The sequence below is a fragment of the Phyllostomus discolor genome, chromosome 13 (assembly GCF_004126475.2).
Source record: "Phyllostomus discolor isolate MPI-MPIP mPhyDis1 chromosome 13, mPhyDis1.pri.v3, whole genome shotgun sequence".
Classification (NCBI taxonomy): Eukaryota; Metazoa; Chordata; class Mammalia; order Chiroptera; family Phyllostomidae; genus Phyllostomus; species Phyllostomus discolor.
In genome coordinates this window covers 33,205,751-33,230,616 of record NC_040915.2, presented here as the reverse complement: position 1 = coordinate 33,230,616, position 24,866 = coordinate 33,205,751, and the positions used below count along the sequence as shown (strand labels likewise).

At 52.5% G+C, this 24,866-nt stretch overlaps 1 protein-coding gene across 4 annotated transcripts in view; it reads right to left on the bottom strand.

Moving 5' to 3' along the window:
* The window catches only part of TENM2 (teneurin transmembrane protein 2), a 1,103,034-nt gene that overhangs the window by 8,214 nt on the left and 1,069,954 nt on the right, over positions 1-24,866 (bottom strand). For all 4 annotated transcript variants that reach the window (XM_028528771.2, XM_036014378.1, XM_036014380.1 and 1 more), the window contains 4 exons: positions 20,032-20,207; positions 18,217-18,452; positions 5,828-6,124; positions 2,769-4,383 (listed from right to left, as the gene is read on the bottom strand). In XM_028528771.2, the coding sequence (XP_028384572.1) occupies positions 2,769-4,383; positions 5,828-6,124; positions 18,217-18,452; positions 20,032-20,207 (2,324 nt within the window). The remainder of the gene's footprint in view (positions 1-2,768; positions 4,384-5,827; positions 6,125-18,216; positions 18,453-20,031; positions 20,208-24,866) is intronic.

Genomic DNA, 24,866 nt, shown 5'->3' with positions numbered 1-24,866 from the left:
AGGGGACCGACAGCAGGGAGACGAGGGGGTCCCCCTACCCGGATTCCGGCCCAGACCCCGAAGGTCCTTCTCCGCCAGGCCTCCCCGGCCGCCAGCCTAGAGCAGAAGCCCAGCTGAGAGAGCCAGTGCAGCCACGGTCCCGCGGATGGTTTCCGGCCGGAGCCCCAGCACGCATGACCTACTTCCAGCGCTCACAGAAGCGGCCCCCCGGACCCAGGCAGCCCGCAGCCCGGGAGACGTCAGCCCCCATCAAGACTGGGGACACGCCAGCCACCATACTGCAGCGATGCCAGCTCCAGGGAGCCCCGGAGCTACCGTCTGGAGTCTGCCAGTTTTCCCACTGACCTGCATCCCACTCACCACGCCCCCCTGGCGCCTTCCCCACCATTCATGACATCCAAAGGCTGGCTCTTCTCCCTTCTCCTTGAGACTCAGGGGGGCCAGAGCAAGAGCCTTTTGCTCCCCCCCCCTCCCCTACCAAGGATTGAAGGAAGGGATTCATCCTTTGTGTCCAGAGGTACCCACGCCCTCCCCCAAATCGGGCTGAGAAGGAACCAGCCAGCTGACCTCCTCCTGGTGGTTTTTCTTTCCCTGTTGTTTCCCCTCTGCCCCCTTCCCTCTGAAGCCATTTTTGGAACCATCAGGTGCCCCCTGAGACTCCAGTAAAAACAAAAACAGGCAAAAAAAAAAAAAAGAAAACTATAACTTTTTTTTTTTTTTTTTTTGCCTTTTTAGGAGAACCAGGAAAGTAGCCGAGGGGTCAGTGAGGTTGATTGGACTCCGACAGAATGATTTTGTTTGGGCCTCGGCAGCTGGAGGGTCTGTTCCACTTTCTTTGAGAGCCGTTAGTTAGAAAGTCGCTCTGGCCGATTCATCCCTGAGGTTTGCAGGGCCCCGCAGGGCTTTGGAAAGCACATTCTGGGTGTTGGGAGAGTCTTCTCCTGTGGCCGAGAAAGGCCTGGCCTGCCTCCCATACATGCTGTTTCTTCTCTTTGGGACACTGTCCCCCCCACCCCGCCCCCCACACTACACACACCACGCACACCACACACACCACGCACACCACACACTTCCTAAACGTCTCTCCTCAAATGCTCTCTTTTGAGAAGGCCTCTGAGCACCCTAAGTAGACACTGCCCATCACTCTCTGTCTAACCCCTTCACCTATTTTATTTATCTTCATAGCACTTACCATTATCAGAAACTACGCCCATGTGCGTGGCTTTTTTTAGAGGGACTTTAATTTGAAACTGTAGTGAATGGTGGGGTGACAGTCAGGCTGAGCCCCAGGACAGCGAGGACGCCTGGCAGCAGAGCGTGGGGGTGCCTCCTGTTACAGGAGGTGTGGGGGGAGAATGGGGAGGAGGGGCCCAGCTTGGCCGCAGCTCCTAGGCTCACAGGGTGCCAGCTGCTTCCATTGGAGGGCGCTAGGCTGGACTTCAAGGGGCCTGGAGCAGGTCAGTGAGGCACTGTGTGGCCACACGTTGACCTCTAAGGCTGCCTATTTGTGTCTGTTCCTTTGGACACGTAGGCTTGATGCCTCTCTGACCCATGGCCAAGAGCTATGAGCTTCCTGGAACTTGGGGTAGGGCCTTGGACTTGGGGTCCCCACGTTGTTCCTGTACAATGTGTGCGCAGGCAAGATGGCTCTAATTTCTTTGCTGGAAGTTGGTCCTTTGGAGTTCCATCCATCCATCCATGCAAGCATCCATCCCGATTTCCTTATTTCCCTGAGGATAGGGGCTTTATCTTACTTCCACTGCATTTCTAGTTCTAAGTATGTGTTAGGATGGATAGACGTGAGTGGATGGATAGGGGCCCTCATTTCACCAACGGCTCACTTACCGTGAGGAAGCAGACCATTTGCCCTCTTTGGTCTCCCTGTCTCCATCCCATCTCAACGCTTCCTATGTCCTTCTGACTTTTGCTCATGGTTTTTCCTCAGCCTTGAGCCCCTTTCTGTCAACCACGATCACCTTCCTCAGGCCCAGTTTGCCCCTTTGGGCCCTTCTGTAGTACATCAAAATTTTCACCTCAAGCCACACACACACACCCCTCTGTGAGAAGGGTGCTTATCTTGTTCTCCATTGTATCCCCGGAATCTAGCCCGGGGCCACTCTATAAACGCTTGTCGAATAAATAACAGGCACCTACAAGGTAGCACAGACTTCATTCTGCTTTGTGTTGTTGTTGGTTCTTTGCCAGCCTGGGGGCGGGGTGGGGAACCGGGCCTTAGCCTCTCTGCACCCGTGCTCACCTCGCTTCACTAGTAATGACGTCGACAACACGAGCGGCGCCCTGTTGTGAACATCCACCGTCTAAGTGCCGGGCTCTGGACCTGACCTGTCTCAGTTCGCTCACAAGGTCACTCTCTGGAGTGGTTTTATTTGTGTCCTTTCCCAGGGGAGGAAACTACAGGTCAGAGAGACTGACCCACTAGCCCAGACTGCACAGGCTGATAAACTGAGCAAGAATTTGACCCAAGCGCTTCTGTCACTAGAGTCCCATTCGTCCCCCCGTCATAAGGCTGTCTTCCTCCGCTGGGGCAGGAAGGGCTCTTACAAACTGAGCGGACTTGGCAACGGGCAGGACCTCTCCCAAGAGACGTGGTGACTGTTCTGCACACTGCACTGCCCAGGGCGTACAGCTCCCCGGGGACTCTCCTAGCACAGGATGCAAGGCCACCGTCCTAAGTGCCCAACCGCCCGCCGGGATGACCACCCCCCCGGGAGCCTGTGCCCAGCCAAGGCAGCAAAGCCCTCACTCACCTGTCACGTAGTTCTTCAAGTCCAGCTCATTGCTGAGAGGGTTGTTGCTCTTGAACATGTACAGGTTAAAGGGGGCCGGTTCCCTGCCCACGTTCTTCCACATGGTGTAGTCCGGAGAGGTCCACCGTCCCGCCAGCACATCGTAGTCACGTTGAGTGAAGTGGACCAGCTTGGTCAGGGGATCGTAGAGCCCCCCGTGGAAGCCAATGACCATCTGGAAGTCAGGGTTGGAGTCATAGTAAATCTCCCCGTAGGCCGTGTACTGCAGCTGTTTGATCATGAGACCGTTGATGCTGAACACAGCCAGGGGCGTCCCCGTGTTGTCTGAGGCCACGTAGTACTCCTCCCCACTGCTGCTCTCCATGGCGAAGAGGTGACCTTGGAGGTCGTAGTAGAGCGAGGTTATCTCTGAGTTGGAGTGGTTGTAGACGTGGGTGATGCGGGTCGGGTTGTGGAGGTCCGAGTAGAAATACTGCAGGTGGTGGCCCAGGTTGGTCTTGTAGGACGCCCGCCGCCCCACGCCGTCGTAGCGGTACTGGACGCTCCACCCGCCGGCCTTGTTGTAGGCTCTCGTGAGCAGGCCCTTGGAGTTGTACTCGAAGATGTCCGCCCCGCGCTGGCACAGGTAGCCGTCATCGTCGATTCTGTACTGCACGTCGCCAAGCCGGGTGATCCGGTCCCGGAGGTCGTAGCGCAAGGGCATGAGGCGCACGCTGTTCCCCGGGTTCAGCAAGTGCAGGTTCCCGTTGAGGTCGTAGCTGTAGCGCCAGGTGGGGCGGTCGTTGACGGCCACGCTCTGGAGCTGCCCGTCCCCGTCGTAGTCGTAGGTGTACTTGGTGGTGTTGGCGTAGGGCCCCAGTTTCAGCTCCCGCTTAATCACCCTGCCCATGCTGTCGTACTGCACCGTCATCCAGTACATGAGGGACCTGAACATCTCGTACTGGACCTCCTTGATCCGCCCGTGGGTGTCAAAGTGTTTGCTGAGGGTCATCACGGCAGTGGTGATGATCTGGTTGATGTCATAGTAGATGACCCCGAACTTGCCGAAGTGCTCCACCTTGCCAGAGATCTCATCGTAGCGGTAGAGGTCAACGGGGAGGGGGGTTTCACTTATGACGGGCTTGATGCTGGCGATCCGGAAGCTGTTGTCGTGATAGGTGTAGTCAAACCTGGCGTTGACCATGCCTTCCTCGGAAAACCGATAGATCTGCTTGTCCACGAGCGGGCCAATCTTCCGGTACCGGATGGTGCAGGAGAAGCCCCCACTCTGGAGGTTGACCATCTTCAGAACGCCGGTGGTCTCGTCGTACCCGAAGGTGACGGCGGTGCTGTCGTAGACCATCTCGGACAACTTGGAGAGCTTCCCGTACTTGTAGAACACCTGGCGCCCGGTGCCCAGGAAGGACGTCTTCAGGATGCGGCCGTCGTCGCTGTAGTCGAAGATGACCGACGCGTTGCTCTCGGGCGGGTTGTAGATGTTGCGGATGTAGCCGATGGAGGTGTGCGTGGACATGCTGTGCCGGGCGACGCTGGGCATGGTGACGGCGTGCAGGCGGTCGGAGGAGTCGTACTCGAAGATGTACTGGCGCTGGCTCTGCAGCAGGAGGACCATGGACTGGAGGGAGCAAAGCGGAAGGGGGCCCGTGAGCTGGCTCTTTAGGACCAGTTCCCTGCAACTGACAGAATTCATCCCACTTCCCGAAAGCCCACTCAAAAGGCACGAAGGATGGGGAGGTTTAGGGCGGAGGTTTTGAGTGGGCTGGCTTCATCGGGCATGCCAGCGCTGACGGATCAGGGTGCCTGCCTGGAGCAGGGCTTCGCCAATTGTAATGTGCATGGGAAATGCCCAGGGATCTTGTTAAAAGGCAGATTCCGATGCATCAGTTCTGGGAGGGGGCGGGGCCCGAGACTCTGCTTTTTTAACAAGCCCCCAGGTGATGCTGCTGTTGCTGGGACCATGCTTTGAGCAGCGAGGGCTGGGAGGGCCGAGGTGGGAGGCACTGGGAGGGTTTTCCTGCAGACTCAATAAAGAGGAATCCCGACATCGCTCAGAAATGACTGCCAGTGACCCAGCAGGGGACAGGTGTGACACACATACTATGTTTCTGCCACCCCTGATTAAATCTACAGAGACAGCACATGCTCCATTTAGAAGCTACTGAAAAGATTAAAAAGCCCAGAATCATTGATTCTTTGGGGGGAAAAACGGCCTCAAGCTCAAGGCAATTGGGAGATTCCTGCCTCCTCCGGTCAGCGATTCCCGTATTCTAGGATACAATGGGAACAGTACTCAGGAGGGACCGAAGGGACAGCGGCCCCTCTCTTGCAGCGGTGACAGCTCTGTCTGCAGTGGACACTGATCAGGAGGCGAGGCGCGAGGGAATGGAAATGGACCTGCATCGAGGGTGAGTCCAGGCGAGAGGCCCAGACTGAGCAGGCCCCTGTCTGATGACAGAGGTGGCAGTGCTGAGCAAGCTGACCCTCAAACAGCTTGACCTGTGCCCGGAAGGGGCCTGCTGTTACTGCTGATCCGACCTGACCTTCTCCTACACAGAGACCCGAACCTGGCGCTTCCAGACACGGAATTACATGGAGAGGACCGCTGGCCGGTTCAGCGACAGGCCAAGTGGGAGGGTGTTTGCTCTGCGTGCTTGGGCTCTAGGCACAATTCCCTCTTCTGGTGGCTTACCTTCGGGCCACGGCAGAAATGAGTCAGTGCACTTCTAGTTTAGGAGTGATGCTTTGCTACTCTGCCAGTGGTTCTGTCAGCCTCGACAGTACTTACTATTATTTTGGGGATAAAGTAGGACAATCTGTCCTTTTTGCCATTTCTGAGGGTCTAGATTTTTTTTTGCTTTTAGTGGCAATAGTGCTGAGCTACGAATAGCGTTTCCTTCAGATCACCCTTCTCCCGGTGAGGAGGGTCACGGCAGGGGAAGCCTTGCGGAGTCAAAGCAAAGACGTTCAGGTGTCTTAGGGCAAGGCAGGGCAGGCCAGCTTAAAAAGAGCAGCATCAGCAGGAGAAAGCCCGGGGGGCCCAGGGCAGCGCGGTTACCCACCTTGTCGAGGTAGGAGTAGCTCCACACTTTCCCGTCGGCGAACATGCGCGACACCACGCGGCCTTGCTTGTCGATGTCCGTCCTCTCGCTCATGGCCCCGCGCTGCAGGCCGGCCAGGCGCCCGTTGAAGAAGTAGGAGACGTTGACGGCGGCCAGCCCGCTGCTGGGGAGCCAGAGGAAGGGGCGGCCCACCTGGTCGTAAATGATCCTCAGGGTGAACTTCCGGTGGTCGTCGTAGATCTTCTCCGTCCGGATATTCCGGTCGTAGTCGATGGACAAGAGGTTCCTTCCGTGGACCTGGGAGAGCACAGACAAAGGGCCCGGTTGGGGAGCTATCACCTGGGCGCGTGGGCTCAGGTATCCGTGGAGGACAAGGTGGGCGTGGCCTGGGCACAGCGTGCACCGCAGGAAGAAATCGCCCTGAAGTTACCCGGAGCAGTGCTCTCTGAACTCTCTCACACCACGGCACACACAGCGGAGGGTGATGTGTGAGGGTGTGCTAGAACACAGACACGAGGCTGTGCAAAGGCCGGCGATGACCGCTCTGGGCCTGGCTGCCCCGAGCCCCTACAGAGCAGTGCACTGCACCATCACTCGGGGTGCCGCCAAGCCGTGGGAAGTGTGAATGGTGAAAACTGTGCAGTGCGTGGGCCGAGAGGATTTGTATATTTGCACACTCATTACTCTTGTTGGCCGTGTTATCAGCCAAGTAGCTAACAATCCGTAACAGCAGGTGCCAGGATTTCTTCTGAAGCCTTAAGTAAAGGTACCCAGAAGGGAAGGGAGAAGGTCTTCGAAATCCATGCTTTACAAAGACCCGGGACACAGACTCATTCTTGGGTGAACTCCTTTACTTCTACGTGAGAAAAGTCTCGCCACTGTCCAGGACGCAGACCTCAGTGGGGAGACCTCAGCCGGGCTGGGGGAGTCCGGCAAAGGGAAGGCCCGATCCACTTAGATTGGGAAGGAGTGGCGGGACACGTCCAGACACGAGTCAATGCTCAGTTAGAGGCCGATCTGATCTGACAGAGAAGAAAGCCTGCCCCAGAAGGCAGAGTGGGGGGACTAGCCTCTGGCTAGGGGTAAAGGAGGAGGTGACTCTTGAGGTCTAGCCAGCCCTGAGTGCATGGCTGCGAGTGAACAAACTGAAGCCCACTCAGCTCAGGCTCTTCCAACATAACTGACCGCGAATCCAGACGCTCGGGGTAGCTGCTGAAGGCAACGGGAGATAGAAACAGGCAGGGGAAGAGGTCGAGAGATGTCCGGTCCCTCCTCACTGTATCCTAATGGCCCAATGGCACTTAATGATGATTTTATTTAATTTATGTTTAGAGACAGCGAAAGGGAGAGAGAAAGGGAGAGGGACACATCAACGTGTGGTTGCCTCTCAGGCGCCCCCTCCTGGGGACCTGGCCCACACCCCAGGCATGTGTCCTGACCGAGAATCCAACCAGCAACCCCTTGGTCCGCAGGCCAGAACTCAGTCCACTGAGCCACACCAGCCAGGGCGGTCATTCTACTTTTCATTCTTTGAGGGTCCTCCATACTGGTGTCCACAGGGGCTGCGCCCACTTACGTTCCCACCAACAGCGCTTAGAGTCCCCCTTTCTCCACACCCTCGCCAGCGCGGCTCCTATCTTTCTAACCGTGGCCGTTCCAGCAGGCAATACCATGTGATGTGCTGCTCACTGTGGCTTTGGTTTGCATTTCCCTGATGATTGGTGATGTTGAGCATCTTTTCACGGACCCATGAGCTGTTCCTGTATCTTCTTTGGAAAATGTCTTTTCAAGCCCGTTGCCCATTTTTAAATTGGATTATTTGTGGCTGCCCTCTGGCCAGTCGGGGTGGGGAGCCACACGCAGAGTGGGTGGGGCTAAGACTCAGCTCCCTGCCCTGGGCAAAGTAGGAGGGCTCACCTTAGGCACCTCTCAGATTTCCCGAACAGGCTGTCTGGTCTGCCGGGCCTGGGAGCTGTACCCAGTGGAGGGAGGGTGGGGCTGTGAATGACACCCGCCCGGTCCCGCCCACCACCTGGGTGGAGCAGGGGAAGCCTCCACGCCCTGTACTGGCTCTGCTCGGGCGTGATCAGCTCCACCGGCCCGCCTGTGGGCGTGGGCGTGAGCGTGGCTGGGCTCTGCAGCCCCTGGTGCTCCCGCCAGCCCTTCCAGTCCGCTGGGGCCGGGACAACACTTAGCAGCGACTGGGGCGACGACTCAGCTCTCCTGCCTGTGCGAGGGCCGCCCATCGCCCCCCTGACTCCCACGGCGAGACTGCGCCACCAACTTGGTTCTGCACACGGGCAACGCTGCCGGTGGGGACAGCGACGGCCATCACCTGAGTGCTGGTTGTTGGGAGCCGCCCCTTCCTTCTTGGCCACAATCGGATTCCCCCGCAGTCCCCGTGGGGTGAGACCAGCACAGGGCTCTCACAAAGCGACCCCCAGTGTCGGGGCAGCTGGATGTCCCCTCTCAGCTCTTTTCCCACGGAGGAACCTCAGGCTCGGGGTAACCTGTCTGCAGGGCGCTGTGCCTGCCCGGGGGGTGGGGCCTGTGGCCAGCCCCAAGCGGCCCTTCTGACGCCGGCCGTCTGGGTCTTCGCGGTGCCGGTAGATGCTTCCGCCTCAACCGCGCTCCGGGCGCTCCCAGTGGCGTCTCGTCTGGGAACGGGTGCTGACGGATCGTCGTAGGAGGGGGAGCCAAGTCAGGAGCCACCTATGTCATCATCTTGGTGACGTCATTCCAAGTGTGCCTTTGAAATGGGCAATTTCTATGCCCAATCCTTCTAGTAATTAAATATGGTAAATTCACTGGACCCTCAGCCGAGTGGTTCAGGCCAGGTGCGTGACTGGATTAGAATCGAGTATCTTTAATGTTGAGGGTGCCATTGGCGGCGGGGAGCTCCCTCAGCTGAAGGGTGTGGGATGCTGGGGGGGGTTCGACGGCATGCTCGACCCTTCTTGGGCACCCGCCCCCCGCCCCCCTCCCCGCTTAGAGTGTGCAGAAGCTTTAATTTAGCCATACTGTTCTCTTATTCTGAATTAAATTACCCATCTAACAATATTTAAATTAACCTCGAGGCTTCCTGGAGAACATAAAAGTTATTTTGAATTATTTTCACTGCCAGGATCAGCACAATCCCCTTCCCAGCCGGCTCGGCAGGTACTCAGCAATCGAGAAACCAATTTTTAAATTAATACAATTTTGTGTTCGTAAGGAAACCATTATTTTTAATTATCGAGCATTTTTCCTCTGCCTGGCTTCCCCAGTTAATAAAACCCAGCTATTCAGCACGGTTTTTATTTCTGTGGAGGGCCGGCTTTGGGAAGCCGTTTCCCCCGTGGAATCACCCTCCACAATATTTTGATCTCACCAAGCACCCGCCTGTCACAAGGGGGCTCATAAAACACCCCGAGAAAAGGAACCGCTGTTGTGGAAATGGCCCTGCCGGGGCCATTGCCAGTGACAGTGAGGAAACGCACCCTGGGCAGGGGCCCCTCCAGCAGGGGGCGGTGTAGCCCAGCGGGAGAGCTTTCAGCTAGACTTCGGGAAGAACCGCTCGAGCATGGGAAACCCAGAAAAGATCACTGAGCAAGGGCAAGGGTTCTCCAGGTCTGGTGGTGGTGAAGAGCAGAATTCCTGCCTTGAAGAGTTTACTTGTTCACCTACTGAGGGGGGAAGCCTGGCTTAGAAGACAGATCTCCATTCCCTTTCCAGGTCAGTCCTCTGGCACTGAGAAAGCAGTTCTGCTCCAGCTCCCGCCTCCCACGACTCCGTGCTGACCCCGGGGGGCCGGAGCCTGTGCCGACAGAACAACTTGCTAAGCTTGAATAATGTGTCATCAGAAGGGCAAGCCTCTGCACATACATTAAATAATAATACATTCCCCAAGCAAACGGTGGTTGGATGACTTGCTATTTTGGATGGTGGTGAGGTGGAAAGGCGAAAAGGCCTGAATGTGGGTGCAGTTTTGACAACGATTAGCTTTGTCATTGCACAGCGGCACCTTTACTGTTCGTGCCTCCGTCTCCTCACCTGGAGCGGCCTCTGAGCTTCTGGTGTCGAGGGACTTGATCTCAATTTCCTCAACGTCCCTCTTACTTTGGACAGCGCCTGGGGCTTCACCAACGTTTTAGAGTAAGGGGCTGGACCTAGGTTGAGTTTAAGAATCCTGGCAGCTCTGGTGATCTAAGGTTCTAACTCGGCAAACCAAGACCAGGAAATACGACCAGGACACCTGTGTCCTTCAAATATCTGAGAGTCTTCATTGCCAGCACAAATAGAATCAGTCTGGGAGAGTCCCCTCCTCACCCCCCATCAACACCTAGAATTAGCCAAGGTCTGAAGGAGTGGATTTTCATGATGTGTCCTTAAAATCCCATCCATGCATTCATTCAATATTTACTGAGCACGTACTGTGCGCTTGTCACTGTGATCAGCACTTTAGATAGAGCAAGACCGTTCTGGCCCTGCCCTCATGGAGCTTCCAGGTCCAGGAGGATAAAGACACGTGAACCAACAATGAAACATATCAATGTGGTGATGAGAATAGACACGGGGAAGAAATAATGGGACCAGAGGAGGGACACTTAGCCAGATCTGGGCTGACAAGGACAGTTTCCCCACGGCAGTGTTGCCTCAGTGGGGGCTGGAAGGATGGGTAAGACTTCCTAGGGGAGGCTGGGGGAAGAGTCAGACACTGCAGGTGGGGAGGTGAGCAAGTGAGAGCTTAAGCAGTAAGCAAGGGTCCTCCTGGACAGGCAGAGTCCCGTGGGAATGCTCTAGGGGAGAGGGGTGGGCCATTGGCAGGGATATGGCTGAGAAGAGTGGCATCTGCCATGGAGGCTCAGCCCGGATGACCAGAACGAGCTTGTACTTGTCACCCTTCAGCATGAACTTCCAGAAGCCAAGTTTGTCACGTGTCTCCTAGCGTCTAAGAAGGAAGGCATTGTTGGCAGTCCAGCCTGCAAGTGAATGCTCCTTTGCATGCACTGGAGGGTGAATTTGGGGAGGACTTCCATATTTTCAAGGTCCTGACCCGGGCCAGTAAGGTCCCATTGGCTTGATCTCGCCCCCCAGCTGGTTCGCTGCAGCCACGCTGCCTCTCTTCCGCTCAGGTTACAGCCAACAGTCTCTCAGGTCTCAGGGCCGTGCACGTGCTGGCACCCTAGCACGGGAGGCTTTCCTCCCGTCCCATGCCTGGGAGATCCCTGCTCTTCATTCAGGTCTCAGCTCAAATGCTGTTTTCTTAGAGTGGCCTTACCTTCAATCAGTTACTTCCTGCTCTCCTCACCCTATACATTTTTTTCCCTATAGCGCCCATAGCAACGTCTTTGGTGAAGCTCCGTGAGGGCCTTTCCACTTTTCTATTGCACCCTCCAATGCAGCGAGTCATGGGAAAGCGACACTCGCTCGGGGCACGCATTGTTTAAGTTTGCCCTTCTAATTATGTGTTTTGGAAGCTACTATTAAATTTATTACAAGTTCTTTCTGCACAAGCACTGCCCACGATTTAGAGTCTTGTCCGCTTTGTTCACCAACATGCGCTCAGTACCAGGTGCAGTGCCAGGAACAAAATAGGCGTTTGAAAAATCAAACACGAGTTGGTGCAGAATGGATGGCCCAGGGCAGGCAGGAGCGGATGAAATCCAGGCTTCCATGGGGACAGTGTATGTTGACAGACCTCCCTGAGTGGGCTCCGCGCAGAAGTGAGTTCACGTGTGTGTACCCCTGCACACGTGCACGTTTGCCTCATACCTCATTCTTCTGTCACTGTCATTTGCCACAAGAGTAGAAGTAGCACCAGCCAACGTGTAATTGCAATGTCATATTAATTACATGGAAACCAAAACAAAATTACTGACTCCCACTTCTTCTTGGAATACTAGCAACACTAATACCAATATCACATGGAAGATTACCTTGGAAGCAATTTTCCTTTTGTTCTGCCGCCCACGTATGTAGCTGTTTCTTGCGTTTGCAATCTTTATACGCAGGAGGAGCTACCCTGGAGGGTGGTTACATGCTTTCCTTGTCGGGCAGAATCATGCACGAAGTCAAAGAGCAGACGTTTTAAATTTTAATAGAGGGGGTCAGTTTCAGTTCTGTCGTCCAAAAGTCTAGGAAAAAAGCTTGCTGGGGTGAAGGGAGGCATTAATATATTTACAGATCCTCAGGGCCGGCATTCCGCCTTATGATTGGCTTTGGAGGATGCAGAATGTATCTGCTCTGTGTGTGCGCCAGAGTGGGTGCATACCCGTGTGACTTAACCAATGCTCTTTTCTTTCCTTCTTCGGTTACAGCCTCTCCTTTCTCCAAGGCTTCCCCGGCCTAGGCAGTCTTACTGAGACGCCCATCACAAGATCCATGTGACCCAGCCCTGGCCAATCATAGATCCCCATTTTTCTGACCAGCGACTGGCCCAGGGATGGGAACTCCATCTGGGGAGTTCCTTTGGGGGCTTTATGTATTTATTTTTTTAGATAGATGCTGGGGGAGATCCTTTTTCTCTGGGTTTACTAAGCTGAGCTGGTATCAGCCTGGAGTCAACTGGGACCAAGTCTGCCTGAGCCACCCCCCACCCCCCACTGTGGGAAGGGTCACCATTTTAATGTAGGAGAAAATTAGGCCAACTGTCCAGAGAGACACTGCTGGGAGATGAGAGTGTAGGAGAGAGAGAGAGAGACGGACAGATAGACAGGGACACACACACACACACACCCAAGCCTGATGACACCATTGGGCGTCCAGAGTCAGGGAGCTGCCCCTCTCCTGTGGGGGCCATGCCCTTTCCTACGAAGCTGGTTTGGGCGTACTTCCTGTCGTCTGCAGCGGCGAGATCCCTGACGGGCACAGGGGCGGCGTGTTTGTGCTGCTCGCACGTCTGCTGTCGGTGGGGGGCGCGGTGGAATTCGTGCACTGCCATCTCCCCCAGAGGAGCTCCCGGGGGCGTGGCCACCACGCCTGACTTTGGCACCTGTCGTCCGAGTGCCTGCCCCGGAGCACTTGTCACTAGGGATGTTCTATTATGGATGCCCCATCACACCTGCTTCGGGTGTATTTGAAAGGCCAGAGAGAACACAAACGGGCGTGGTGTGTGGGGAGGGGGGACGGAGGACGCTTTCACCTGAGGCTCCTGGGGAAGTCCTTGCGGGAGGGTACAGAAAGTCTTCCCCAGGCTGCATCCTGCCACAGCATCACGGAGCTTTTGGCGGGAGGCTGTGGTCGCAGCCCACCCGTCTGCCATCTTACATCCCACCAGCGCGCAAGGAAGAGCTGCTGTCACGTTCCTCAGCTAAGAGATGTCCCCGACGGGACTGCTGATAGGAGGGGGTCCTGGGTGGGTCAGAAGGTCACTGGGTCCTGCTCCACCCTGAAAGCTTCTCTGGGATCTTCGGTCTTCTCTGAACTCCAGGGAAGCCCAGAGCCTTGGCCCTCATACCACTCCGCGGGCCAGACTCCCAGCAGCCCTGGCAAAGGTCAGGCCGGTTGCGTCACGCCACGACATGACGCCCTCAGGGACTGCTGCTGTGGACAGAATCCCTGCAAGTGCTCTGCTGTCCTTGGGGGAGCGACATCTACCTGGTGTAGCAACAGCTGCACAGCTGCACTACTGAACTTCTCCCCCTCCCCAGAGGGGGGGCCGGGGCTGTCAGAATATCACACCTGTTCGGGGGTCCAGTTCCCAGCCTCTGCCCTTCACACAGTGTGGCAGGCCAGTCCCCGAAGTCTGGATGGCTGCTCAGCTTCCCAGTCTCTGTGATCACGATGGAGAGGGGCCCCCAAAAGGTGAGCACCACACCGCAAGCCTGCTAGTTGTCAAACCCTGTCAACAGCATGTGCTTACTCTCCGCTCTCCTTCCCTCTTTATTCTGCCTGGGATTTAGTTCTCGCAGCAGCTCCCGCGCTGTCCCTCTCCTCCTCCGGCAGTGTCCCCTTCTACTCCGGCTCCCCCCACATCGGAGGAGGCCCGAGAGGTCTGTCTTTGTCATCGCCTTGGTCATGCTGGGTGCGGGCCTGGTATCTGGCCAGTTCGGGAGTCTGTAAGTCCGTCCCATACCCCTCCTTCAGGACCCCTCCCCCGGTGTCTGACCCCCGGCCCTGCTATGTCGCTGTGCTTTCTCCAAAACGTGGAGGGAGGTTGGCAGCTCACACGCCACGTGCTGCTCCAGCCTGAGTTTCGGTCCCGCGTGGTGTTTCAGGGGCCTGCCTGCTGGGGTGGGCGTGGCCTGGTGACTGCCTGTGTGTGCTCAGAGTCGGATTTCTACTTAGGTACACTTGCGTTGCTGAACTTTTTTTATTGCTTCTGAAGTATTTTCAGTTGATTCACTTGAATTTTCTAGGTAACAGCTTCCTCAAGTAATGATAGTTTTATCTTCTTGCTTTTTATTATTGTATTTATTAAAAATCATGTATTTATCCCCCCACCCTTCTCCCCTTTGGCAACCAGCAGCTTATTCTGTGCACCTGTGGGTCTGTTTGGTTTATTCATTTATCCTGCTTTTGTTTAGATTCCACATACACGTGAGATCATGTGGTATTTTTCTCTGACTCTTTCCACTTAGCATAATATTCTCTAGGCCCATGATGTTGTCACAGAAGCCTCGAGTTTGTTCTTTTTTATTACTGATTAACACATATCCCATTGTACATATGTGCTGCTTCTTCTTTACCCATTTATCTCTCGCCAGACACTCAGGTTGCATCCGTATCGTGGCTATCACTGGTAATGCTGCACTAAATACAGGGGTGCATATATCTTTTCAAATGAGTGTTCTTGTTTTCTTCAGGTCAATACCCGGAGTGGAACTGCTTTTTCATATGGCAGCGCTTATTTTTAATTTTCTGAGGAAGCTCCATTCTGTTTTCCATGGCGGCTGCACTCATTTACAATCTGCATCGTCTCCAGCATTGTTTGCTTTACCGATGGTGGCCCTTCTGACAGGTGTGAGGTGTTATCTCATTGTGGTTTTAATTTGCTTCTCCCTGATGATTAGTGATGTTGAGCATCTTTACGCACGTCTATGGGCTGTCCGTATGTCCTCTTGGGAGAAATGGCTATTCAGGTCCTCTGCCCGTTTTTTAATTGGAATGGTTTTTTTGGGGTGTGTGTGTGTGTTAAGTTGTTTATGTATTTTTGATATTAACCCTTTATCAGACACATCATTTGTGACTATCTTCTCCCATTCAGTAGGCTGTCTTTTTGTTATTTTGGTGGTTTCCTTCACTGTGCAAAACCTTTTCATGTCCCATTTGTTTATTTTTTTTGTTTCTCTTGCTTGAGGAGATACACCCACAAGACATTGCTAAGGCCAGTGTCAAAGGGTTTACTGCCTCGATTTTCTTCTAGGAGTTTTAGGGTTTCAGGCCTAATTTGAGTCTTGAATCCATTTTTGAGTTTATTTTTGCCTCTGGTGTGAGAAAGTGGTCCGATTTCATTGTTTTGCACGTGTCTGTTCTGTTTTGCCAGCACCGTGTATTGAAGAGCCTGTCTCTACCCCATTGTACATTCTTGCCTCCTTTGTCTTGTATTAATTGGCCTTCTAAGTAAGGATTTATTTCTGAGCTCTGAGAGGCCATTCTAATACTACACATCCCAACACATCACTCTGCTAATTAAACCCAGGACCAGCTCCCCACTGTCCTCAGGGTACATGCCAGCCCAGAAAAATATTCCCATGTGTGGTCCCAGCCTACTGGCATTCTCTCTCTCTTTGGCTCTCTCTCTCTTTTAATCTGCACCCAGTATAGCACATTCCCTTGTCCCCGGCCGCACTGCGTTACAGTTTCCTGAGATGCCATTCCCTTTTCCGACCTCTTTGCTGTGTCGCCGGCAACCCTCTGCCGTCCGGTCACGCCTTCCCTAGCTCTTCGCTGGCTAACTCCCACCGCTCTTCAGAAGCGATTCCAGCTCTTCTAGGAGCTCTGCCTGGTCTCTCATCCAGCCCCAGACCTGACTGGGGTGGCTGAGCCCCTGCTCACTCAGCCCACTTCAATCACGCGAGCCCCCTCCCCGCCACAGCAGCCTTGGAGGTCCCGTGCATAAAAGGGCGGAGAGATGACAGTGAGTGCCGCCTGGCTCACCTGGGCTGCGACATGTTGAGCCTGAGATTCCGGGGCTTGTTACCTGGCCACAGTCTATCCTCCCCTGAAGGACCCATGCAGTGTCCCTGTCCTTGTGACAGTAGCCTCTGTTGTAGCTTATGTCACCCTCTTTACACGGTCTTTGTCATTACACTGTCAGCTTCTCCGTGGCAAGGATGTCATTTTCTTTCTCTTCTCTAGGGTCTACTCACTCCATCGCCCTTGACACAGAGTTGGCTCTTAGTAAACACCCTATTTTAAAATGTGAAACGTGGGTTTCCTTTTCAGCCCCAACACAGAAGAGACTTGAACCTGGAGTCAAACAAATCTAGACACACCCAGGAAAAGAAGGAATCAGGATTATAAAATGTGATGCTCCTCCAGGAGTCCACTGTGTGGACCCCCAGGGCCCCAGGTGACAGTGCATCGAAGTGGAGTGGGAAGAAGGTCAGGACCCGAGGGAAGGAGAGGAGAGCCCGCCTTCTTGTGGGCCAGCAGGCCCCTTGGGTCGACGGCTGCAGACTTCCCTGCCCGGGGCTCGGGAGGCATCTGAGGAAAGGGCCGCTCTGAACCCACACCCCACGCCACCTTGCCTTTCCACCCGCTGCCCCGCAATTCCCGGGAGTTGCTTTTATTTCATTCACTAAACAATTTATGAATTGCATTACGATAAATGAGATGCAAATAAATTCCAGGCTTTCTCCCTCATTTTCAAATTACATTTTCAGTCCACTCGACCTGTTATAATCTCATAGTGATTTTCATTTAAGAGAGTTAAATGGATATGTGATTATTGTTACAGGAACTAACACTAGACAATTAAGTGTTGAGGTGTTGATAGATAAAGCTGTGTCCTGATTTGCATAAACATGATGCCAGCAAATCTAACCCTGGCAGGAATGCAGTTATAAGGCTTGCGTGCCTAACTTCTGCTAATTACCTACCGCAAGTCCCATTGTTAAGATTTTTCACATTCAGAGTTGGGATCACAGCCATTTTATTTTAGGGCCACATTTTACCTTTACTTCGGAAACTTTGTCAAAATGCATAACCGGTTTATCAGAGAAAAGGCGCAATTACGACTTATAATCAACTTCTCCAGCGCAGAGTATCAAAAATCAATCACACAGCCTTGAAATCCAGCTATTAAGGGTTTAGCCGCTAATCTCATTTCAGTTTCGTCCGGAGGAAGATGCAGCATGCAGCGTGCAACTGCGCAGACACCAGCAGAGGAAGACAAACATGGGGGCGGCTGACAACCTAACGAGGAGAATTAAACTCCAACCAGACAAAGGCGGGCTCTTAGCATGGAACGGCATGGCTCTGCAGGGAGCTCACCTGGGCTGGCTGGCGTTCAATCCCATAACCTGGCAAAAGTTATGACCCACGTTCTCTTGACAGTATGTAAGCCTTCTACTCTCAGGGGTTCCAAAGCATTTGTTAAAACCCACCATGTCCCACTGTTGCCTGTCTTCCTTAGTGCTCATCGTAATCTGCAATTATTTCAGTTATTAGTTCACTCATCATCCGGCCCTCCCCTGCCACCCCTGCGGGAGGGTTGGCGTGCTGGGCATTGTCAGTGCGTAGCACAGTGCCTGGCCCATGGTAGGGGTTCAGTAAATGTGTGCCGGACTCGATGGGGCCCGGGATCCTAGGATTGCCCCCTGGGGATAAGAAACAGTCCTGAGTGTCAGGTAAATGGCCAGAGCAGGACCCAGATTATATGGCTGCCGGTGGATCTGGACAGGAAGCTGCATGGCCTGGTGGTCAGGAAACACACAGAAAGATGGGGACTGGGGCTGCGTCCTGGCTTTGCTGTGTCCCACCCGCAGGCTGGGTGATCACTTCACCTCTCTCTCTCCTCACTTAACCCATCGAATGGTCCTGCATCTGGATAGTCTACCCGACTGTCCACCCCGGGAGTGGCAGGGGCACATTATCAGTAGGTTCTCCTGCAGGATTTAGCGAATTACCCAGCACGTGGGAGCCACTGGCGCCAGCTCATCCGCTGAACTGGCCTAGGAGTGGAAGTGGAGGGAGCAGATGGCAAAGTGTGCACAGAGGACCGAAGCGCTCTCTAGCTGTGGCACATGGTCCACCCCCACCTTTTTCAGTCCTAGAAAATGGCGACTGTTTTGCCCAAGGTATCAGTTTCAAAGGGATAGACGGCTCCTACCTTCTGAGGGAAACACCTGCCTTTTCCAGAAGAGAGGAATGGAGGCTTGGGGACTGGGAAATTGCCCCAGCTCCCGAGGGAAAAAGTGTATCCCCTGCTGCTTCGGGGGGACAAGTTGGGTGGAACCACTTACCCGGAGCTTCCTGCCAAAGATGGTGACTTTGCCTTTAATCTGTTCCTTCCTCAGGCGCCACTCGATGGAGTTCAGGCCGTTCTCCATGGGCAGGGAGATGTTGCAGCGCCCGATGGTGGGGGTGATGGTGCCCGCTAGGACATGTGGCTCACTGTGGAAGCTGACGCCCATCCCATTGGCGTACATCACCCTCAGGGTGCCGTTATTACAGAGCTGGTAGCTGTTGCGCACTTGATCTGGAGAAATGTAAGTGGGGGTGGGGACAGGGAAAGAATTCATCCACTCAGTCGTCAGAGAACAGTGCCCCCTTTTAAGAGGTTTCCATGGTATTTGCAGCTATCAGTCTAAGGATGCTTCCAATTAGCACACACACAATGTTAAGGTGAATAGGGGAGATGCTACCGATCCGTGGGGAGAAAAACATTATTAGCATGTGGTGCTCCAGAAGGAGCTGGGCTGTGATGTTTTTCCTCTACTCACTGAGGACTATTAACAGTACATTTAAAGGTGTCTGTTGCCAATGCAATTTGTGTCAGTCAAATCCCTGATCTTTAACATATAGTTTAGCTTAAATGGACAAAAATAAACAAAAAAACGACTTAAGTGTGCGTGTCTATATATATAATTTTTTTCCCCTTTTGCCTACCATCTCACCTGAGCTTGATGGTTTAGCCACAGGTCAGATCTACTGCAAATCAAGTCTCGGATTTTTAAAAAAAAAATCAAGAGACAAAGCAACTGCCCGCCCCTCATGACTTGGCTGCTGACTGCACCATGATGCCACTGCTGCTCCACAGAGCTCTGAAGGGACTCAGCCGGCACGAGGCAGAAGCCCGTGGGTGCTGCTCATGTACACTTCTCCGCCTAAATGGGATCTATCCTCGTCAACCAGACTCCTGACCTTTTCCTTTATCAAAAGGCCTCAGGAAGGACATGTGACTCAGAGACTCCTTTTACAGATATGTTGCTTCCTGATTATTTGGCCGAAGGCATCCAGCTGGGCTGGCCTTGGGGATGCTGGCTTTTGGGGTGGAGAGAAGTGTGGACCTGTCACTCTTGCGACTAGAGCCATCATGCGGAAGATGGAATCTACATCATTAATCATTTGGCAGAGCAGAAATAGAGCCATTGAAACAGACTCTGCTGTGGGATAATAGTCCAGAAATGTCACCATTTATCTACTGAGAGGACACTTTTATCCTCTGACAATGGGCTAACCCACTGACATTATATCTTAATTAAAAGAAAAATTAATCTGCACAATTCTTTTTCCTGCCAGCCCCCGCGCTTGCCCTGGACTGCGTGTCATGTCCAACAGCGACAGTAACCACGGGGTGGTCAGAGACCGTTGCGCTCCCAATCTTGGCACGAGAACTCGAAAGAGCCCTGATTGCAGGGCAGGCAGTTCAACAAACAAATGCGTGGAAGAGAGAATCAGAACGGGACCCCCACCCCCCCAAACTAGGCCCCAGAAAATAAGGGGCCTTTGTGAGGGCAGCCACATGCACTGGGGCGGCGGGAAGGGGTGGAGAGCTAGGAGGTGGCGAGAGCACGTGGGGATGACACTGACTAATATTTTCAGAGAGGCCTGTAGCTGTTTCCAAATGTCTCGATGGTTGCGTGTAGATGATACTCTCCTGAATCTGATTAAGTCATTTTCTACAAGGCCAAGCTCCTGTAGAGTTTGCTGTAACTCTTTCACTAAAACAGCAAGCCGAGGGGTGGCTTTAGGTCTCTGGAAGTCTGATGACACTTGGTGACTCACACCTCTGGAGGTGAGTTCAAGGTTGGGGCATCGTGGGTGGGGGCGCTTACCTTGTACCACGGTGTAGGAGGCTTCCACCGAGGACAGGTTGGTAATGACAGTGACGTCATCATCACGGTTGGAGTTCTCGATGTCGATGGTGATGGATTTCTCCATTTCCCGGTGCAGACTGGTCACCACCCCCGTGGGGCGTGTCACATTGGTCAGGCGGCCCTCATGGTCATAGCTGGAGGATAGACACACTGGTTGAAACAGAGTTGTTGGGGCTGAAGTCTCTTCCAACCCTTGGGACCTCGCAACAGACAGGTTCCTAGGGCCAGAGGGAGAGCCTGGAACGTGGAGCGACCAGGTGGTACACGAGTCGGAGGCCCCTTGTCACGATCCTCAAAACCCCAACCTGCTCTGAGACATGATGGTGACACTATCTTCTGTCCACTGATATACCCGACTCAATGCAGTGAAAACATCTCACGAGGCCGGGGGTCCCTTATTGTGCTTCCCCAGGTTACTGGGGTCACCTGCTTCTACGCATCTTTTGCTCCTTGTGTGCCCACAACGCCACCAAATGAACCTTCCTAAAAATGATCAGCTTCCTTATGTCACTTCTCTTCTGAACTAACCATACCCTTTCCCCATTGGTTTCTCAACCAAATCACAACCTAGCATTTGAGACCATACATGCCCTTGGTCTTCGACACTCATACAGCCTCGTCCCACTTGTCACCTCCTAGTCCTCCGGACGATCGATCCCGCTGGGCCAAAGGTCACCTCTGTGCCTCGGCACAAGCACAGCAAGCCTGGCTGCTTGGAACCTCTTCTCTGGTCCTAGAGCTCCACACCAAGCACGGCTCAGCTTCCCGAATAGCCCTTCCAGGGTTTTCCCAGTGACGCACCTGACCTCGGTGGTCCTTGGCATGCAGGGCTAGGCACACCCGCGACCAGCTCTGCTGCCAGAAAGGTGCCAGAGGTGGAGCCCCCGCCCTTCATGTGTGTGTCCTCCCTAAGTGTGGAGTGCTCTCTCTGCCTCCTGCAGCAGGAGCCTTGCTATTCCGCTGCCGGGGTGGGGGCACTTCCCTGCTCTGGAAGAGCCACTGTATTCAGAAAGTCTGCACCTTCCTGAAGCCCCAGGAAAAGGAAGCAGACTTTTTAAAAAAAATTTACTTTTAGAGAGGGGGAAGGGAGGGAGAGAGAGGGGAAGAAACATCAATGTGTGGTTGCCTCTCACGTGGCCCCCACTGGGGACCGGGCCTGCAACCCAGGCATGTGCCCTGACTGGGAATCGAACCAGCGACCCTCTGGTTTGTAGCCCATGCTGGAAGCAGACTCTTTTCAAGGTCTAAATGTAGAGGCCTTTGATGTCACCCAGATCAGCGTTGTCACTGGAGAAGAGATGGGGAGGAAGATGGGACATAGAAGATCATTTTGCTTGGAGGGTTAAAAAGAAGGAGAAACTACCAACCTCCAGGTGTGACTCCGTCTGGACTGGAGACAGGGACAAAGTTAGCAGGTTGGGATGATGGAGATGGTGGCAGGATCTCAGAGGAGGGTTCCTGTGGCCAGAACCACTGTGGCCCACTGGACTGTGTCACTAGGGCCTGGGACTACAAAAGCAAATGTGGACGGTGCTCGGTCAATGTCTCTGGGATAAAGGGATGCAGGGCTGGCTCCTTGCTCTCAGCGATGTGAGAAATTTTGCTGCTGGGTGAACTAGTCAGAGTCACGCTCCGTGGATGTTTGAAGACTGAGACCAAATGGGATTTTTTTTCCCCTCAGGGAATGGAAAGACAGTTCAACATTCACAAATCAATCAATGTGCTATATCACATTAGCAAAAGGGAGGATACGCATCATGATCATCTCGACAGACTCAGAAAAGCATTGGACAAAGTTCAACATCCATTTGTGATAAACACTCAACAAAGTGGGCATAGAGAAAAGAAAACGTGACTCCACGCAATTGGGGCCATCTATTACTTTACAGCCCCACAGCTGGCATCATTCGCACCAGCAGAAAGCCGAGAGCTTTCCTTCTGAGATCAGGGAACAAGACAAAGATGCCACTTGAGTCAACATAATAGTGGAAATCCCAGGGAAAGAAATTGGGTATGAAAAGAAATAAAGGCATCCAAATTGGAAAGGAAGAAGTAAAAGTGTCACTATTTGCATATGACGTGATAGAGAGAGAAACCCCTAAGATGTCACTAAAACACTGTGAAAACTAATAAACTCAGTAAAGTTGCAGGAAACAAAATCAATACATAAAAATGTGTTGTATTTCTATACAGCAGTAACAAACTAGCAGAAAGAAAAAATTAAAAAACAATCCCATTTTCAATTGCATCAAAAAGAATAAAAAATACCTGGAAACAAATTTAACCAAGGGGGTAAGTGACTTGTCACTGAAGACTATAAGATGCTGATGAAAGAAACTGCAGATACAAATACATGGAAAGATATTCCGTGCTGTGCTCATGGAGTAAAAGAACTGATATTTAAAAAATGTCCCTACTACCCAAAGCAACAGACTCAATTACCACTCAGTCAACTCATATTACTTAATGAACGTAGTCCCTATCAAAATTCCAATTTTAAAAATCCTCACCCAAGGATGTGTTCATTGATTTCAGAGAGAGGGGAAGGGAGGGAGAGAGATGGGAAGAGAAGCATTGAAGTGAGAGAAAAACATTGATCAGTTGCTTCTTGTACACACCCCGACCAGGTACTGAGCCCTCAGCCCAGGCATGTGCTCTTCCCAAGAATCAAACCTGCGACCTTTCAGTTTATAGGATGATGCTGCAGCCCCCAGAACCACACTGGCCAGGGCAAAATTCCAGTTTTCTTTTTATCAAACAATCAACAAGTGGGACTACATCAAATGAAAAAAACTTCCACACAGCAAAAAACTATAAAAAAAAAGATACCCACTGAATGGGAGAAAATATTTGCAAATCATATATCTGATAAGGTGTTAATATCCAAAACACATACAGAACTCACATAACTCAACAGCATAACACCAAACTGATTAAAAAATGAATAGGCATTTTTCACAGACATGAAACCAGCAATTATAAAATTCGTATGGAACCACAAGAGACCCAGAACAGCCAAAGCAATCTTGAGAAAGAACTAAACTGGAGGCATCACGCTTCCTGATCTCAAACTGTGTGACGAAGCCACAGTAATCAAATAGTATGCTATTGGCGTAAAAGCAGACACACAGATCAATGGAACAAAACAGCTCAGAAATAAAACCATGCATACATGGTCAATTGATTAATGACAAAACAGCCAAGACTATCCAATGGGGTAGACAGTCTTGTCAATAAATGGCGTTAACTGGACAGCCTCATGCAAAAAAAAAAAAAAAAAAAAGAAAAAAGAAAAAAAAAAGGAAAAAGAAACTTGTCCACTCTTATACACTACTCACAGAAATTAAATGATGAAAAAGTTAGTAAGATCTGGAGCCGTAAACTGTACCTAGAAGAAGAAGATGAGCGGCAAGCTCCTTGGTGTTGGTCTTTGTGGTGATTTTTTGGATTTGACCCCAAAAGCCAAGGCAACAAAGGAAAACACTCAGCAAGTGGGACTAGAGCAAACTGAAAACCTGCACGGCAAAGTGAGCTATCAACGCAGTGAAAAGACACCCACTGGACGAAATAAAACATTTGCATATCATATATCCGATGAGGTGTTTATACCCCAAATACATACAATATATAGGACTCATACAACTCAATAGCAAAAAAATGAACAATCTGATTAAAAAGGGGGCAGAGTATCTGAAAAATCATTTTTCCAAAGACAACATACAGATGGCCAACCGATGCACGAAAAGGTGCTCAGTGTCACTAATCATCGGGAAACGCACATCACAGCAGTGAGCGATCGCCCGCAGCTGTCGGAGTGGCAGCTCGCAAGAGGAGAAGTGTGGCGAGGACGCGGAGAAAGGGGGACCCTTGTGCGCTGCTGTTGGGAATGAAAACCGGGGCAGCCACTGCGGAAGATAGCATGGAGCTGCCCCCCCAAACTATGGATGAGCCTGCAATTCTACCTCTGGGTGTGTATTAGGGGGGAAGAAAAGAAAAGAAAATTCTGACTTGAGAAAACATATGTACCACTTGTTCGCTGCAGCCAAGTCATGGAACCTGAGTCCACTGATGTGTGAATGGATGTAGAAAATGTGCTGTAGACAATGCGACGAAATAGTCCTCAGCCATAAAAAGAATAAAACGTTGTGAGAACACGGGTGAATTTTGAGGGCATTATGTGAAGGGACATAAGTCAGATAGAGAAAGATGCGCCCCACCCCCCCGCAACCCCGAACAAGCTCATAGGTACAGAGGACAGATTGGTGCTGGCCAGAGGCGGGGGTGGGGGTGGGAGGTGCATGTAGTGGGTGAAGGGGGTCAAAGGGGGAAAACTTCCAGTCACAAAATAAACAAGTCACGGGAGGGAAAGCACAGCATGGTGACCACAGTTAATAACACTGTGCTGAATATTTGAAAGCTGCTGGGAGGGGAGATCTTGAAAGTTCTCATCCCAAGAAAAAAGTGTTTTACAGCTGTAGGGGGATCGGGGTTAACTAGACTTATTATAGCTATTGTTTCATAATATATAGCAGTATGGAATCATTATATTGTATACCTACAACTAATACAATCTCATATGTCAAATTGTCCTCAATGAAAATGAAAACAGCAGTGCTGAGTGTTCGGTACGGCTGCCCAGTGACGCTCCCAGTGACAGACGCTGTCCCCAGCTCTTGCACAGGAGGGACTGTGCGAGGTGCTTATTCTGGGGGACCCGGGCCAGGCCTGACTTCCAATCCCCTGTGTTACCCGGACATTTGCAACGGGCAGGCTGTCTTACTCCTTATAACAGA